This window comes from Budorcas taxicolor, chromosome 2 (genome assembly GCF_023091745.1).
Source record: "Budorcas taxicolor isolate Tak-1 chromosome 2, Takin1.1, whole genome shotgun sequence".
Lineage (NCBI taxonomy): Eukaryota > Metazoa > Chordata > Mammalia > Artiodactyla > Bovidae > Budorcas > Budorcas taxicolor.
This window is the reverse complement of record NC_068911.1, coordinates 147,295,321-147,312,963: the sequence shown is the minus strand read 5'-3', so window position 1 is coordinate 147,312,963 and position 17,643 is coordinate 147,295,321. Positions and strand designations below refer to the sequence as shown.

General features: G+C 35.2%; 1 protein-coding gene across 1 annotated transcript in view; it reads left to right on the top strand.

The window, feature by feature from the left end:
* The window catches only part of BARD1 (BRCA1 associated RING domain 1), an 87,318-nt gene extending 70,102 nt beyond the window's left edge, over nucleotides 1-17,216 (top strand). The window contains exons 8-11 of the mRNA XM_052635921.1: nucleotides 4,506-4,638; nucleotides 5,398-5,490; nucleotides 15,400-15,497; nucleotides 16,884-17,216. Of these exons, the coding sequence (XP_052491881.1) occupies nucleotides 4,506-4,638; nucleotides 5,398-5,490; nucleotides 15,400-15,497; nucleotides 16,884-17,216 (657 nt within the window). The remainder of the gene's footprint in view (nucleotides 1-4,505; nucleotides 4,639-5,397; nucleotides 5,491-15,399; nucleotides 15,498-16,883) is intronic.
* Nucleotides 17,217-17,643: the final 427 nt, after the last annotated feature.

The following is a 17,643-nucleotide window of genomic DNA, read 5'->3' as shown; positions in this document are numbered from 1 at the left end:
CAGAAAACATTCATTCAAATACTTAAAGAGTGTATTCTCTTAAATAATCTTAGTATACGACGGTTCTTGTTATAATTTGGCTTAGCAATTACAAGGCTGCCCAAAGATCTAAATTCTTTCTGTTCTTCTGCTTCACTATCTTCAGTGTGGTGGCTGTGTCCTCACTAATCTCCCTCCTGGTGATTGTAGGGTGATTGCCACAATTCCAGATACAACAGTGTCCAGCATTAGGACTGAAACCTTTCCCAGAAGCCTTCAATGGACTTCCTCTGATGTCTTATTGGTCAGAACTGGTCACATAATTACTTTTGACATACGTTGTGGTTGAAGGTAGGGTCAATCTTTGAAGATCTGAACAGAATTGGGACTCTTACTAGAGTCTAGAGGGAGTGAGGAATGGATTTTCATTGCCCACTGCAATTAGGTACACGAAGCAGAAATAGAGCCCAGATCTAAAGAACAGCTGCTCAGAGACAAGGAGACATAAAGGGCCTTAGAAATTTGAGAAACTAGAATTAGTGTGAGAGGAGCATGAGGTGCATTAAAGAGAAATTGGAAGTAAAGACCTGGGTGGGGATCAGATTGTGAAAGACCTTGAGCTCTCTGTGGAGGAACAGAGACTTTATTCCCCAGTTAGTGAGGCACCCTCAGTGGAATGGGACTCTGGGGGATAGTGAGGGCGGGCTGGGACTGAAGACTGGTGAGGAGGCTGTTGTGTGTCCATGTGAAGTGGAGAGGATTGGAACTACAAGTGGTGTTGGGGATGGAGGTATGAAGTGAAGATGAGAGGCTTTAAAGAGAGCGGGGTGATGGACTCAGTGTATCTTAACTGCTCAGAAGGGGGAAAATGAGAGAAAAGGGTAAACTGAGATCTAGAACTGTTCAGAGAAGGCTTCTTGTCTAGTAAGGGCAGCAGAGTTTGTTTAAGATAAGGAGGTAACTGAAGGTGTTTATAATTTGAGGTGGTCGTTTCTTGGGCTCCAGAATCACTGCAAATGGTGACTAAAGCCATGAAATTAAAAGACACTTGCTCCTTGGAAGAAAAGCTGTGACAAACCTAGACAGTGTATTAAAAAGCAGAGACATCACTTTATCAACAAAGGTCCATCTAGTCAAAGCTATAGTTTTTCCAGTAGTCATGTACAGATGTGAATGTTGGACCATAAAGAAGGCTGAGCACCGAAGAGTTGATGCTTTTGAAGTGTGGTGCTGGAGAAGACTGAGAGTCTTAGACAACAAGGAGAACAAACCAGTCAGTTTGCAGTCCATGGAGTCACTAAGAGTCAGACATGACTGAGCGACTGAACTGAAACTGAAAGGAAATCAACCCTGAATATTCATTGAAGGGACTGATGCTGAAGCTGCAATACTTTGGCCATCTGATGCAAAGAGCCAACTCATTGGAAAAGACCCTGATGCTGAGAAAGATTGAGGACAAGACGAGAAGGGGGCAGCAGAGGATAAGAGAGCTGGGTGGCATCATCACCACAGTAGACATGGGTATGTGCAGATTCCAGGCGACAATGAAGGACAGAGAAGCCTGGCGTGCTGCAGTCAGTCCCTGGGGTCGCAAAGTGCTGGACATGACTGAGCAACTGAAGAACAGTAGATGCTATCACAGGCTGGTTACCCTTATTCTTTGAAAACTCTTAATCTCCTTGCTCCAGGCATCAGCCTTGGAAGTGTGCCCTACCTATAGACCTGGAAGAGAACCTAGAAATCAGCAGTTTAATTTCCTTGTTTTATAAATGAGAAAACTGATATGTAGTGTGATTTGCTCAGGGTTAGCCCACCACAGAAAAAAAAACAAAAAACAAAAAACCAAACACAATTTTTCCCCCCAATAGATCAATTAGAAGTTGAGTGAATTCAGAATATTAAGAAAATTTTAGGTCAGTATTGATTCGGTCCTATTGTACTTAACTATATATTGATCCTTACTCTATTCATTTGGACTTGGATTCTGCTGGCAGAACATAATGTAACTAAGTTGTCATTTGCCAGTATTTCTTTTATGTTAGAAATGGGAAAAGGATTATTTTAGATGTGTCAAAAATAAAGATATGTTAATGGTATTATTGGAATCTGAGAGTGGCAATCTTCCTCTTAATTTAGCCTTCCAGTTACTCTTGTGTTTTTGTTAAATGTAAGAAACCTACACTTTGTGCATGTCACATGGATACTGCCCGTGAGTGAATATGGTTATCTACTCTCTTAATGGTAGATACTTGGCTAAGGAAATGATCATGAACGGTAACAATTCCTTAAGTTTTAAAGAGTTGTTTCTTTGTGTATACTCACTAAAGACAAAATCTTTGCCAAATAGCATCAGTCTCCCTTTCACTCATCTCTTTCAGCCACATAGGCTGCCTCGCTGTTTCTTGAATCCCCCAGACACGTCCCCATTTCAAGTCCTTGGTGCTAGCAGTTTTCTCCACCAGGAACAAATGTAGGGAGCCAGATGTACACGTGGCATGCTTCCTCACTCCCTCTGGCTCTTGTTGTAGTTTTTTAAACTCTGTTTTTGATAAACTCATTAATTTTGATAAATTCAGAGTAACTAATTTTTCTAAGAAAAAGTTTCATATCAAATTATTCCTTAGATAAATTTATTTAATGCCAGTGTACATAGTATCTAATATCTCTAAAAACAGAGTATTGACCCTTTGGATTATTTTCTGAACAGCTTTTGAATCTCCTGATTCTGAGACCTCTGCTTACTCAAATCAAATGCCTCCACACTCCCACCTCCTGCCCCAAATTAAACATGTGGCTTTGACAGCTCTTTGCTTGATTTTGTTTATTTATTTTTAATAGCTTTCCTTAATTGTGAGAAATTAGTGCCAGTTTCTATTTTTTATTCAAACTTAGAAACTAGATAGAAAAATGCTTGACCCACTTTGGTGCTTTCCTGAGCTTGATGGAAGTAGTACCATATGCTATATTTACAATTGATATATTTTCACTTTTTATTTTGTGCAGAGAACTCATTTAGCTGAAGTGGAGTTATAAAAATGGAAAAGTAATGTGTTCCATTTAGAACTACTTTATGATGCTCATTTGTAAACTGACAGGAATATTTGAAATACTGTTTTTTAACATGATTGTAATATAGTAATTGATTGATAAAGTAGACTGAACTATTTTCATGCTATGGAGTGTTTACAGTGTTTAGGTTAAACATAGTTACCTCATGTTATAACTGAGTGAATAGGAAAGATAAATGGACAGAAATGTGATGTCAGTATGTGTGTGGTGTTTGCACAGCATGTCCAGTAAAACCTCTGTAACTTGAACCTTCGAGAAAAGTAGTTCAGGAAGCTGAAACTTTAAGTGCTGAATATTGTCATAAAAAGAACTGTATAGAAATGTTTTTTAAAATGTCATGAATACATACTAGCTTAATATATAATAGAATCCTATTTAATGCATTTTGGGTGAATGAATTATTGAGATCAGTCTGTTTAGAGATGTAGCCAGCAATTTACATGTAATATTGTAGGGCATCAGACCAGATAAATTATCATTATTCAGATATGTGAAGTGAATATTTAAATATAAATTTCCTCTAATCTAGTTGCTGAACTATACTGGTAATTATACCTGCAGTGTTTCACTCATGTTCTGTGGAACTTCTGAGAGCCCATTCATACGTGTAGGAGGGTCCTTTGTGTTGTATTTGAAAATTAAAGTATTATGTCTTGCTTTTTATCTTGTAATACAGTAGTGCTCATTTACCCTTACTTTCTTATCTGCTGGATCATTGCTTTTTTTCATCAGGTAGCTTTTGGCTAACTCTCATTCCAGTTTCTTGGAATTAAATTTCTTGTCTTTTTTTGTCTCCTGTAAATTCTATCTATTAAAGTAAAAATATTAATCTTTGTTAGAGCACTTTCCTTTTCATAAACTGCAGTGACTTATTTCTGTTGGTAAATCTGATATAATAACTTCAGTATTCCCTTGTCTGTTTTTACTTTGTTGGTTTTGAAAAATAATTCTTTCATTGTTAAAATTGTGTTTTCTATTTTTGAGATTAGTCCTGTTCTAGAAGCCTTGGTGTTTTTTTATTTTTTACTTAATCTGAGTTTAAATTAAACACATCAGGCTGGATTTAGCTCTGTTGGAATAAGTTAGTTTGGGGGGGTAGAGAATTGATCATTTTAAGTGGGTATTTGGAGTTATTTTATAAAAAGGTGGGGCTTACTGGTAACAGGATGAAGTTAGAAAACCCTAGAGAGATCCACTTTAGAATCGAGGAAATGAGACACCCTAGCTATAGAGAGATGTCCCAAATGGTGTTTTACTGGGGGCAAGGGATAAAGAAACAGAAAAACAGTTATCCAGATGCATTGAGCTTTAAGGTTCTGAGTGACGGTTCAATGGAAATTATTGGGAATTACTAGATAAAGTAGAGAAATCCAAGCTCATATCAAGTGAAACTCAGTTTAATCTTCTCTAGCCTTTAAATGTTTTTGACACTATGGCATCGCCTCTTCTATTGACAGGTAAACACTGGTCAGCGTCGGGATGGGCCTCTTGCACTTATAGGCAGTGGACTTTCTTCTGAACAACAGAAAATGCTCAGTGAGCTTGTAACGATTCTTAAGGCTAAAAAATGTGCTGAGTTTGACAGTACAGGTGAGGATTATTGATTTATTTAGTTTTGGTAGAAGAGATTTTAAATGGGTAATTCCATTGTAGAACTCACCTTGATAATTTATACATTTTACCCATTGGAATCTGACTATATACTTTGAATCTGGTAATAAATTCTAAAATGTTTCTGCAGTTATAAATTACTTACAGTCTTCATTTAATTAGGAAATATAAAGTTTAAAGCTTTGCCCCTATTTTAGGGCATATGTCAGAAGAGAAATTTTATGAGTTTGCTAATGACAGATAAATGGTCAAACAATGTAATGGCTTTATTTAATTCCTTAGTTGTAATTGGAAATAGAAAAGAAATTCGCTTTGGCCAATGTGGCTTTGGGCTTCTCAGGTGGCTCAGTTATTAAAAAAAAATCCACTTGCTAACGCAGGAGATGTGGGTTTGATTCCTGAGTTGGGAATATCTCCTGGAGGAGGAAATGGTATCCCATTCTAGTATTGCCTGGAGAATCCCATGGACAGAGGAGCCTGGGAGGCTATAGTTCATAGCATCACAAAGACCCAGACGCGAGTGAGCATACACATACACTCTGTGTGGCATTAAGATTTATGATTTATGATCTAATTTTTCATGTTGGTAGCCATGATAGAGAATGAAACTAAATAAAGAAGTCTTTACCGAAGTATAAAAATTGTTGCCTTTGAAGAAAATTCAGATGTAAGTGGACTAGTTAAATAATTGTTTTGGTTTATATTTCTGTTTCTCTTACTGCTTTTTTTGTATTGTAGTAACTCATGTCATTGTTCCTGGTGATACAGTTCAAAGCACCCTGAAATGTATGCTTGGAATTCTCAGTGGATGCTGGATCCTAAAATTTGAATGTAAGTACTGGATTTGGGAGAATTACAAAGGGAATTAAGTAGACTAATTTCATTTTTTAATTGCAGTATTGCCAGTAATTATTTAAGGACCTTATGCTAATGTTTTTTACCTCTGTTTAGTCCCTACATTTTGAAAAAGCTTTTCATATTAATGGTATCATTTAGGTGTTCTTGGTAAAAGTATACAAGTATGTTCTCATTTCAAAATCTTCTGTAATACCAACTATTTTAATCCAGAGTAAATGGATCCTGTAATAGACCTGTAAGCTTAAGCAATCTGTGTTACCATTATTGTTGTTGTTGTTGTTTAGTCGCTCAGTCATGTCAGACTCTTTGTGGCCCCATGGACTGTAGCCAGACAGGCTCCTCTGTCAGTGGGATTTTCCAGACCAGAGTACTGGAGTTGGTTGCTATTTCCTTCTCCGGGTCATCTTCCTGATCCAGGAATCAAACCCGCATCTCCTGCTTGGCAGATGAATTCTCGACCACTGAGTTATCTGGGAAGTCCATATTACCAATGTATGATACATTTAACTCAATAAATGCTTGTTTTAAATATGACTATTAAATGAAATTAGTTTATTGCTTTTCCTTGTGATGTCTAAAAACTTACCTGCATAACTCTCTTTAGCTGTCTCTGCTACTATAGTTTGTTTTAGGAAGGTCTTTGGAAATTGAGACTGCCTTGTACCACCTGCTGCTGCTGCTAAGTCGCTTCAGTCGTGTCCGACTCTGTGCGACCCCATAGACGGCAGCCCGCCAGGCTCCCGTGTCCCTGGGATCCTCCAGGCAATTGTACCACCTGACTGGGGGCAATTACACTAGCAATTCTCAAAACCTCTGATGAAAATGTGTTCCTGTTACTCCTTTCCAGTTAGCAGTCAACCACCTTCACCTTTGCTGCTGCCTCTCACCTTCCCAGCTCTCACCTGTTTGTTTTACCTAGGACTTAACAAAATAAAAAGAAAGTTTGTACAAGGTTATTTTCTACTCCTCAATCACTAAAGTATCTTCTGCTTTTGATATGACAACTAAAATAGGACAATGAAATGACCTTTTTGCTAACTGATTGTTTGTAAAAAGAAAAGTGTCTGTTAAAGAGGGACCTGCGAAGTCCTGTCATGATACAGTAGAATATCTTGATCTTAGAGGTGGTTGTGTTACGTAGTCTATGTATATGATTAAATGTCAGGTCTGTGTGTGCACACACACACAAATGGTGAGTGTATAACTGGTGAAATCTGAATCAGTTCTTCGGACTGTATCAATGTCAAATTCTTGGTGCTGATAATTGTGCTATTGTTGTGTAAGATATTAACACTGGATACTAGAAAAAGAGTGCATGATGCTTTCCTGTGCATATCTTTGCAATCACCTGTGAATATATAATTATTTCAAATTTAAAAATTAAAGAATAGTGAGGTTTTTAATGAAACTTTCTTTGTAAGAAGCAAATGATGGGTTAGAGTTAGTTTTGAAAAATCTTTTGTTTTATAGGTTTGTACTTTCAAGGTTTTATGGTAGAGTTGCTTGATTGAATCAAAGCCTTAATTATATTACTAATTTAATCTGTTGTTTTAAATTAACTTGATTGGTAAGAAGTTTTCTTTTAGCAGTTGGTATTCATCTCAGTGAAGTACAGCTACCACTTTTCTTCTGATGGTTGTCTCCACTGATTTGGTCTGTGACATATATAACTGTGGTGCCACTCTTGTCTGTTCTAGTCTGTGCCTGTTACTCCACTCTGCCAGTCAGCCAAGCTAAAAAGTATGAGAATGAGTTGGACTGATTGGCCACTTATGTAGGAAAAAAGTTTTTTCTCTAGTCCCTTATTTTTGGTCCTTTGTTTCCCTTTCAGACCTGTATCAAGTCTTATTGGGTCTCAGTATTTTAAAAATTGACCTAAAATGTTTCCATGATTATAGATGTTTTTGTACTGAACTTTTGCCAGAAAGCTTGCCAGTGGTTATAGAAAGAAATGGATTTTCATAGTAACAAGAATCTCAGTAATAAAGAAGCTGTGTGAAATTTTAAATATTAAGGCACTTACCACTTAACCCTGTAAGTCTAGTTGTGAATTTGCTGAACTTGCATCATGTTACATATAGAGACTACATGATTCATTTCCATAAAATCTGCCTTCTTAAGAAATGGAAGTTTTGTCACTTTAATGGCTTGGCCATGTCATTTTTATAGAATCACTAATGGACTCAAGCTGGCTTAATAGTGTGCCATTTGGTGATTGTCACAGTAGTGAATAACAGACTCTAATATCAATGGTTCTTTTAGGATAAAAGGTGGATGGAATCTCTTACTGAACTTCATATCCCCATATTTTCTAATTCAAAGTACAAACAGGAATAGGTTCAGGGTTGGAGACAATGAATTTAAATAGTTGCTGGGTTTAGTTGCAAGAAATAGTTGCAAGAACACTTTCTTTCCTAATATATTTTTCTGTTGTTTTGTGTTGTTCTTAATGTCAGGCAACTTAGTGTGATTTTTAAAAACATGTTGAGAGCTATTTAAAATTAGTTGAAAATCATCTATATTAAGGAATGATATGGTGGGCCAAAGCTTTCAAAACTAATCACAAAGATCTATGAGTTATTAAAACTAGATTTTGTGTTTGAGATATTCACTGACTTGCCTGAAAGACAAAATCTTTACTGGCTGAACTCTGTAGAATGTTTAGTATTAGCTTTTTCAGTATTTTCTATAAACCAAGTAGACTGAAAAGGAAGTTTCATGTAAACTTTCTCTGTAGGGAATTGACTTACTTTAAAAATTAAACAAATTTAAATAAATTAACAAAAATATAAAACAGTCTGGATTCCTTGGATCCAAATTTAACTGGAGGTTTTCTGTTTAAATGTATTTTTCTCTTAACTGGTTAATATCTCTTATTTTTCTATTTTATATATATGGAGCATCTTACAGTGTCATAGTTAATGAACTGTGCATGAACATTCTAAGAATAGGCCATAATTATGCTATTGTACCAGGCATTCTTTCTCATCATGTTTATTTTACAGATATTTTATTGGATGGTATTTATTTTGTAGAAACAGGAGGTATAGATAGGAAAATTCCTTTGTCAAGATTTGAGTTTGTGCCTCAGATTCTACTTTCGTCCTAGTTTTGGTGACAATTCCTCACAGGAAACTACTAACCATCCCTGTACAGGGTGATTTTGGTAATTAAAGAAGTGGCTAGAATGAAAAATAGAAGATGTATAAATTGTATTCATCTCATAGAGAATGAAGAAGATGGAACTACATCCTAAAGGTGTAAACTAACCTTCAGAAAGAGATGTGTTTTACTGAACTGTTCTTTCAAATCTCCTCTAGTCAAACCTTTTTTTTTTTTTTTGAAAAAAATTGAATTTTGCCTCTTCACTTCTCATCTCATTGTGGAGGGGAGAGCAGATGGCTGTCATCTTTTCTTTCATAATCTCTTCCTCTTTCTCACTATCACCTGAGTTGAAATAAAATGTAGAAGTTTTGAAAGACCTTAGCACCTAAGGAAATTGGTGTGGGAATGTGCCAAACATTTTACTCTGGACTTTTATCTGTGAGGAAAGGAAGGGCCAGATACAGTATTGCTTTGTTTTAGTTTTAGATGTGGAAGATGGAACCTAAAAGGCAATCACTACATCATTTTATAAATAACTTCATAATCAGATTAATGAACATACTTTTCAATTAAAACTTTCTTTAAATGGATATTGAGAGTGCTGTGAAATTTTTAAAATAAAGAAAAATTTTATTCATATTTTGCTAATTATCAAAAAATAAATATACCAAAGCATTTCTATCAACTAAGATTAGTTAGCCAACTTCATGCTTACAGAAATCTTTTACCAAAGATTGTCTAAGAAAAAAAATAATAACATCTGTTAATATAATAATAGTCCTATTTCTGAGATATACCCCAAGCAAGTAATAGAGAAGGAAAAAAAACTGATTTCTATTGTTATTTCTTAAAACAAGAAATAGGGGGAATAAATGGAATCTCAGAGAATTAAGAAAATTCTGAAATACTTAAAGATATTTTCTGAAAAAAATTTATATTTTTATATGATAACTTAGGTCTGAAATATGAAAAACAAATTTGTTTAAACTTTTTAAAGAGCATAAAACATTTATGTCTTTTCTATCAATATTACATAAATGTGTGAGTATGTACAGGCGAAAGAAGTAAACAGTCATGGATTAGATTAGGTAGAGGTCTGTTTATAACAGTTTTAACATCAATATATGTCTCTTAAATGTTTTAGGAAGAAATTTAAATTCTTAAATTCTAATAACAATTAGATCTTCTTTTTGATCTTTTCTCAAAATTTATTGAGGAGTTAATGGTTTCATTCTTAATCAGGGAAATTAGAACCTATGTGTGTATATTGCTTGAATCTGATACAGTGAATTGTTTATACCTGTTACGTAGATCTAGCCAGATACATTTTAATATGATTATTGTCCAATGAACATAGAAATCTTACATAAATAATTTGTGTTAAAAATATGATGAGAAAAGAGCACCAAGTATGAGTTTTTAAAGTATTTTATTAGGAAAACTTTTGGCCATTAGAATGACTTTGTTTGTTAACCACATTTATAAAAAGAAGGGTTGTTTTAATATTATTATTCATAATACAAGGATTTAGAATTGATACCAAATTTTGCCTAAGCAAATTTTATGATACAGTAATATATTTTTGTGATAGAAGTTGACCTGCTTCTCAGTATGCATTAAGTAAAATAAATAAACTTAGCACACTGTCTTATGAAGAAACATTTTTATGTATAAATATGCTTATAATTAGAATATTGGCTTAAAATGTAGCCAAAAATAAACAATTGTTCAATGATATTTATATGAAAATGCAAAATCTAGTGATTTGTGACAGTTAATTTCTAAATTCAAATGTCTATGATGGCATGAGAGGAGCATTTACCTTTTATGTTTTCAGCCTTCATTTTATTGGCCTTCCATCCTCACTGTGGAATTTCATAATATTGGTTTTAGCTTTTACTTGCCATCCAATTTTTTAAAAGTAACAGTAAGAATAAAACTTGTTTTCCCATTTTTGTCATTGTTGTAGAAAGTTTCCTCTTAAAAACAATTTCCTTTTGTCTAAAATTTAGTGATATGATAGCCTATTTGACTAAAAAGCCCACTAGAAAAGAACCTAAAAAATAATTTTTTGTTTTGTTTTTACAACTTGGGTGTTCATAGAAAGGAAATTTACTAATATGCAGTTTTCTTGAGTTATATTAGTGCCTAGTTTGGATCTAATGACATATTTATTAGGATTTTTGATTTTGACATAAAATTTTTGATTCTGTATTTTTATTTTTTTTTTAGGATACCATTTAGCGTTGGCTGAGAGTAATATTTAATTCTAATTGTCAATGCAAATAGCCACTGGCTCCAGAAGAATAACAGTTCTTTAAAATAAGAGTTTGTTTATTGCTCTGGCTTTTGAAGAGAGTGAGCACGTTCTGTGGCTTCATCGAGGGATCATTTCCCCTTTGGACATTTGGAATTTGGAGCATTTGACAGATTTCCATTTTAAAGCTTTATTCTGTCTTCATTGAATTCTATAGCTGTGGATTCAGGAACCTACTCCCATTTGTGTAATCCTTTTTTTCCTTCTAAAACTAGGAAAAGTGACTAAGCTTAATAGAAATTAATGAACATCATCAGTGGTTCATGTAGCTAAAATGAAAATACACACCCATAGATTTGTATGGTTTTATGAAGTAGGAGGCAAGAGTGGTTACTGGAGATTTAGAATAAAGAAGTACATTTCTGGATGGTATAAGACTCTTTTTTTAAAAAAATCATATCCCAGAATTCATAAGCTGCATTAGTATGCAGGTTCCAGACGTTGCTTAGGTAGCCGGAGCTGCCTTAATGAGTTAGAGTTAATGACTTTGAGTTAAGCAGTAGTTTGGGAATTGGGCTGCTTACCTCTATATCAAAAAGTAATAAAATCAGGGCACAAGGAAAGCTTACCTGAAATGGTAGACATGATCAAGAATACATCTGAATTGAAAAGAATCTCTTCCTTTTAATAAGATAGCTAGTTCATTTCTATGTCTCTGCAGAATGATAGCTTTGGTCACAATCTTAAAATACAACATGTGACAAGTAAAGATGTTATAAAGCATACATTTTACAAGGGTAGTGGCTTGGCACATTTTAAAGTATGTATCTTTCTGGCATATTCAGAAATCTGTTTATATAAGCAATATTAAGTTACTCATGTAAAGTCATTTCAGTTTGAATTCAGATCCTCCTATTTAGCTGAGAAAGTTAAGCAGTGATCTTGCATATATTTTTATTTCTGCTGAACTATTGCAGATGATGAAATAATATGGACTTTATTAAGTACAAATATAAAATGTAATTTGTTTCAGTTTTAGAAAGTTTTTATTGCAGTATAATTGGTTTATACTGTGCTAATTACTGCTTTACAGCAAAGTAATTCAGTTATATGTATATATGCATCCTTTCTAAAAATATTCTTTTGAATTGTGGTTTATCATAGGATATTAAGTATTGTCTCTCTGCTGTACAGTAAGGAAATATTAAGTTGGTGAAAATGGCCTGTTTTAAAGTCTTTATAGAGATTAATGATTACAATATATATTATTACTTTAGATGAGTTTATGACTAAGAATATTTTGAAAGTTCTGATTGTTTAATACAGAAAATAGATTTAATAATTCTTGCTGCAGTTTGGTTAACTATAGTATTGAGTAATTAAAACTATAGTATTGAGTAATTATTAATAATTATCTTAATCTTAATAATAACTACCTTAATGATTATCTATTTAGGTTTGTTAAAGTAGTAACTTTAAATAGTATTTTGGCTTGTAGATTCATCCATTTCATTGCTTTGGATAAATGAAATTGGATTAGATAAATATCACCATTTAAGTTACTGAAAGTTTAAAGTATTCTTTTCATGTTGTAGTAAATCTGTTCAATTGGTTTATTGCAAAAGAAGTCAACTAGGAAGTTGATATGAAGTGTAATTATAAATGTCTACTGACAAGTATTACTATTCTGAAACTCAAAGGGTACAGATGAGAGAGTGGCAGCTTTGGTTTCAAATTAAACAAACTCATTGAATTCACTAAAGACAAAGCCAAATGCATTATTCTCTCTGCTCCCAATCTCCCAGGTAGTCAGCACTTTTTGACATTTTGATACACTTTTTGGCTAATCTCTTAAAAATAAGGATCCTCCTATTTAGTCATCTGTTTAGTCATTAGGTCATTTATTTTAAGAGAGCTACAATATATTAAATCTGAGTAGAGAGTACCTGGCATTTCCTAAGATGCTTTATTTTTTTAAATAAAATAAAGATAGGAAAAAACTGATCTAGGAGTTGGAAGATATCTGAATTTTTTTCTCACTTATGTCACTTAAAGAATTTAACTTTCCTTTACCTGTGAAATGAAGAATTTGATTAGATGAAGCATCAGGAGTTTCAAATTGGCAGTCTTTAGTCCAAAACAGGTACAATTTATGTGATTTAGTTCATCATAATCATTTAATTTCTGTGTCTTTGAGTAAGATGTGCATATTATGATTGCAGTCTCTATAACTTCCTCCCACTTAACATGAGATACCCAACATGGTTACATCATTTGAAAGGCTCTTGTAGGCATTATTCTCACCCAGGCTTCAAAAACTTCTCCATGTTTTCTGTGCAGCAATAATTCTATCATGTTATCATAGAACTGGAAACTGTTCCTTAGTTTTCAGCGGGGCGGGGGGGGGGGGCGGGGGGGAGACTATAGTCTCCTTCTTTAGTTGATATTAAGTGGTAGAGAGAGTTGGCAAAATGTTTCTTTTTGTAGTAAGAGAATATCAGAGGAATGCATTCTTCATTTAGCTCAACAATTGTAATTAGAGCCTTGGATTTTTCTGACTACCTTTACAGAAATTTACTGACCAATTACGATAAAGCTGGAAGTTTTATGATTTGAGGCATATTTACACTGAAAAAGCTGCCCTCTTGGTGTCTGCCGTCTCATTTCTCTTGATGCCGTGCTTGTCTCATTCTGCTATCTGTTAAGGCTATATTCTGTTAATTGACTAATGCTGGCATATCCCTTGGGTCAATTAAAATAATTTTAGTATGATTTTTTGATAGTTTAAATAACCAATCACATAAACCCATAAGGTGGGTAAGCAGCCAGCATAGGCACAGTGTATTTATTTATTTCTGTAGTTATACATTAGCTGTTTACTTGTTACAGTTAGATATCATAGGGGTATTCAATGTTCAGTTCTTGGCTTTATGTACTGGCATGTACAGTTCATCTAAAGAAACCAGTATAAATAAATGCTCTGCAAATATCATTAGGAGAAGGGGGCTACATATTTAAGTGACATAAAGTAAAAGGAATAATTTATATGTGAAATAATAAGTCTGAGGTAAGTCAGTTATTTGGTTATATTGGTAATGTTTTTTGTATTGATATTTAATATAGGATATCATGTAAGCACACTGTCAGTGTTTCTGGTATGATTTTGACCTAGTCATAATTTTTATTTTTACATTCATTTTTAATAAATGGTAAAATTGATAGTTTAGTATTAGCTTCATTGGAAAGATAGTTTTTCATACCCTGTGAGTGGTTATTAAAATTATATTTTTAAAATAAAGTTTTTAAGTACATACAAAAAAACAGTTTTTATAAAACTATCATATTTATAAGTTATTGATCAGAATAGGATTCAGCATAGCAGACTTAGCTAAATAGAATTCTTGCATTGAAAACATTGGGGGAAGGGGACCTCAAAACACAGGCAAAACTAGCAGAAAATTAAGAATCACGTGATAGAGAAGTACAGCTATGCCAGCACTGAGCACTGAATTGTAATGTACATTCATAGCTCCAAGTTAAGAAAAATTCAGTCCCTTGACAAAGCTATGCTTTTGAAGAGATGGAGTATTCAGTCATTAAAATATTCTGACTTTTGTTATACTATATAATATCTTGGAACATCTCAACTGAAGCAGCTGTCAGTTCAGTTCAGTTCAGTTGCTCAGTCGTGTCTGACTCTTTGTGACCCCATGGACTGCAGCATTTCAGGCTTCCCTGTCCATCACCAACTCCTGAGGCTTGCCTAAACTCATGTCCATCGAGTCAGTGATGCCATCCAACCATCTCATTCTCTGTCATCCCCTTCTTCCCCTGCCTTCAATCTTTCCCAGCATCAGGGTCTTTTCCAGTGAGTCAGTTCTTCACATCAGGTGGCCAAAGTATTGGAGTTTCAGCTTCAGCATCAGTCCTCTTCCAATGAACATTCAGGACTGATTTCCTTGAAGTGGCTCTAAGGCATTTGAAATACTCACCAGTCATCCCTTGGTGACTGCAGTGTGTACCTGTCGATTCCAAACATGTCAGACTCTGCTTTACTGTTTACTTTAACAAGTGCTGTAGAGCCCCTGTACATCAGATCACTTATAGTCTAACAGGAGGTTAGACATGGGATTGCCAGGATGAGTGGGGCAGATGGTTAGATCTCAAAGTCAGATCATTGTGAGCTGAACTTAACGTGGGACTTTTTATTCACTCTAATTTTGATCATGGCCATAAACTAAAATTTAGATTTTTACTTTGTATGTGGAATAATGTATTGAGTTAGGTTTTTTAGAAAGAAAACTCAAATTTGTATTCAGTACTGCCTCATTGCTAGTCTGCTGAAGGAAAGATCAGTTTTACTCCCTTTTGTTTTGGCATAAGTTAGGTTTCTTTTTCTGTTTCAGAGCAATACTTAACCATGAAGAAGAAAAATCGCTTAGGTAAATGGCTTCATTTCACTGTGAAAGAAATAGTTTTCACTTGATATTTATTTTGCTTTTATCCTTGGTTTTTGCCAGGGGTGAAAGCATGTCTACAAAGCAAAGAATGTGAACAGGAAGAAAAGTATGAAATTCCTGAAGGACCACAGAAAAGCAGGCTCAACAGAGAACAGCTGGTATTTTCCTTTTGATTCTACTTTCATTGTTCTTATCATAAATTAATACTGTTATTACCATCAGGAAAAACTTCTGCCCTTTTAACAAGTACAGGTGACTGATTAAAAATTTTTGTAATTATTTATTTATTGGCTGTGTTGGCTCTTCATTATTATGCAGGTTTTTCTCTAGTTGCAGCCAGCAGGGGCTACACTCTGTAGTTGTGCTCCAGCTTCTCATTGTGGTGGCTTCTCTTGTGTGGACCACAGGCTCTATGGCATGCGGGGTTTGGTAGTTGCTGTTCCCGGGCTCCAGAGCCCAGGCTCAATAGTTGTGGCACTCTGGCTTATTTGCTCCACAGCGTGTGGGATCTTTCCCAATCAGCGATTGAACCCATGTCTCCTGCCCTGGCAGACGGATTCTTTACCACTGAGCCACCAGGGAAACACCTGGTTAAAATTTTAATTGTGCTCATTTCGAGTGCTTGATTCTGAGAGATGATAACAATGAGCAGTAAAATCCAGAAGGTAATAATTTCATACGGGTTCTGCATTTTGGGCATTTCAAACATTACCATAAACCTTTCAGAACCTGAGGAGTCTTAGATACAAGTAGTTTGAGAGAAGACAGAGCTGCTGCTCAGGTTTAGTTAACCATGTCTTTATTACCACATATTGAGATTTTAATGGACAAAATTCCATTTTTCTGTTGACAAACAAGTGTATTAAAAATGTTGAAGAATTTTTGTAGAAGGGACTTGTGAAGCTTTTTTTGTAAAGCACACAGAAATGTGTTTATAGCTAAGTGGCTCTCTGACCGTGGCTTTCTAATGTGTTGTGCTGTAAGGAAAATGTTTCTAGAACCCTGGAGGCCACCCTCCCACGTGCTGCCCTGGGGGAACCTGGGTTGGTAGTATATAGGGACCTGAATGTGGATGGGCAGAGTTGGAAAGATCCATGGACAAGCTGTCACACTTACAGTGAAGTTTAGCTTGGTATATGCAAAGCATATTTTAGATACAGTAGGAAGGAATTCTTGAGGCTTTAAGTCCTAACAAATATGAATAAAGATTCTGATACAAGAAGTTTGAGGAACAGATTTTAAACGTGTATGTGTACCAAACACACATATACACACACATTCATAACACACCTAAAATGTGAGAAGAGTGAAAAGGACCAGAGTCTTCAGGAGAAAAAAATTATAGGAAACCTTTATTTTCATGAGCATTTTTCTTAACCCAAAGAGTTACTTAACCCAGAGAGTTCTTGAAGTGTGTCTTGTCCTTGCACCTCATTAAATAGCTTCTTAACTGCTTATGACTTTTATTTCCCTTTTTTCATGTGCAGTGTTTTAAAATATTTTTTTCTGCTTTTAATGAGCTCTTTTTGTTTGTTTTTTTTCAGTTGCCAAAGCTGTTTGATGGATGTTACTTCTATTTGGGGGGAACCTTCAAACACCATCCAAAGGACAACCTTATTAAGCTTGTTGCTGCCGGTGGGGGCCAGATCCTCATTAGAAAGCCCAAGCCAGACAGTGACGTGACTCAAACCATCAATACAGTTGCGTACCATGCCAAACCTGATTCTGATCAGCGCTTCTGCACACAGTATATCATCTATGAGGACTTGTCTAATTATCGCCCAGAAAGGGTTCGGCAGGGCAAAGTCTGGATGGCTCCTTCCAGCTGGTTTATAGATTGTGTGATGTCCTTTGAGTTGCTCCCTCTTGACAACTGAACTCACACAGTGTGATAACCTGTGATTGCACTGTTTTCATCAGTCACATTTTTACAAATAGGTAGACTCATTCATGGGAGAAGGTGATGGCACCCCACTCCAGTACTCTTGCCTGGAAAATCCCATGGACAGAGGAGCCTGGTAGGCTGCAGTCCATGGGGTCGCGAAGAGTCGGACACGACTGAGTGACTTCCCTTTTACTTTTCACTTTGATGCATTGGAGAAGGAAATGGCAACCCACTCCAGTGTTCTTGCCTGGAGAATCCCAGGGATAGAGGAGCCTGGTGGGCTGCCGTCTATGGGGTCACACAGAGTCGGACACTACTGAAGTGACTTAGCAGCAGCAACAGCAGCAGACTCATTCATATAGTTTTTTCCCTTGAATTAAAAAATATATATATATTCTTTGCCAGAGTAGGAATTCATT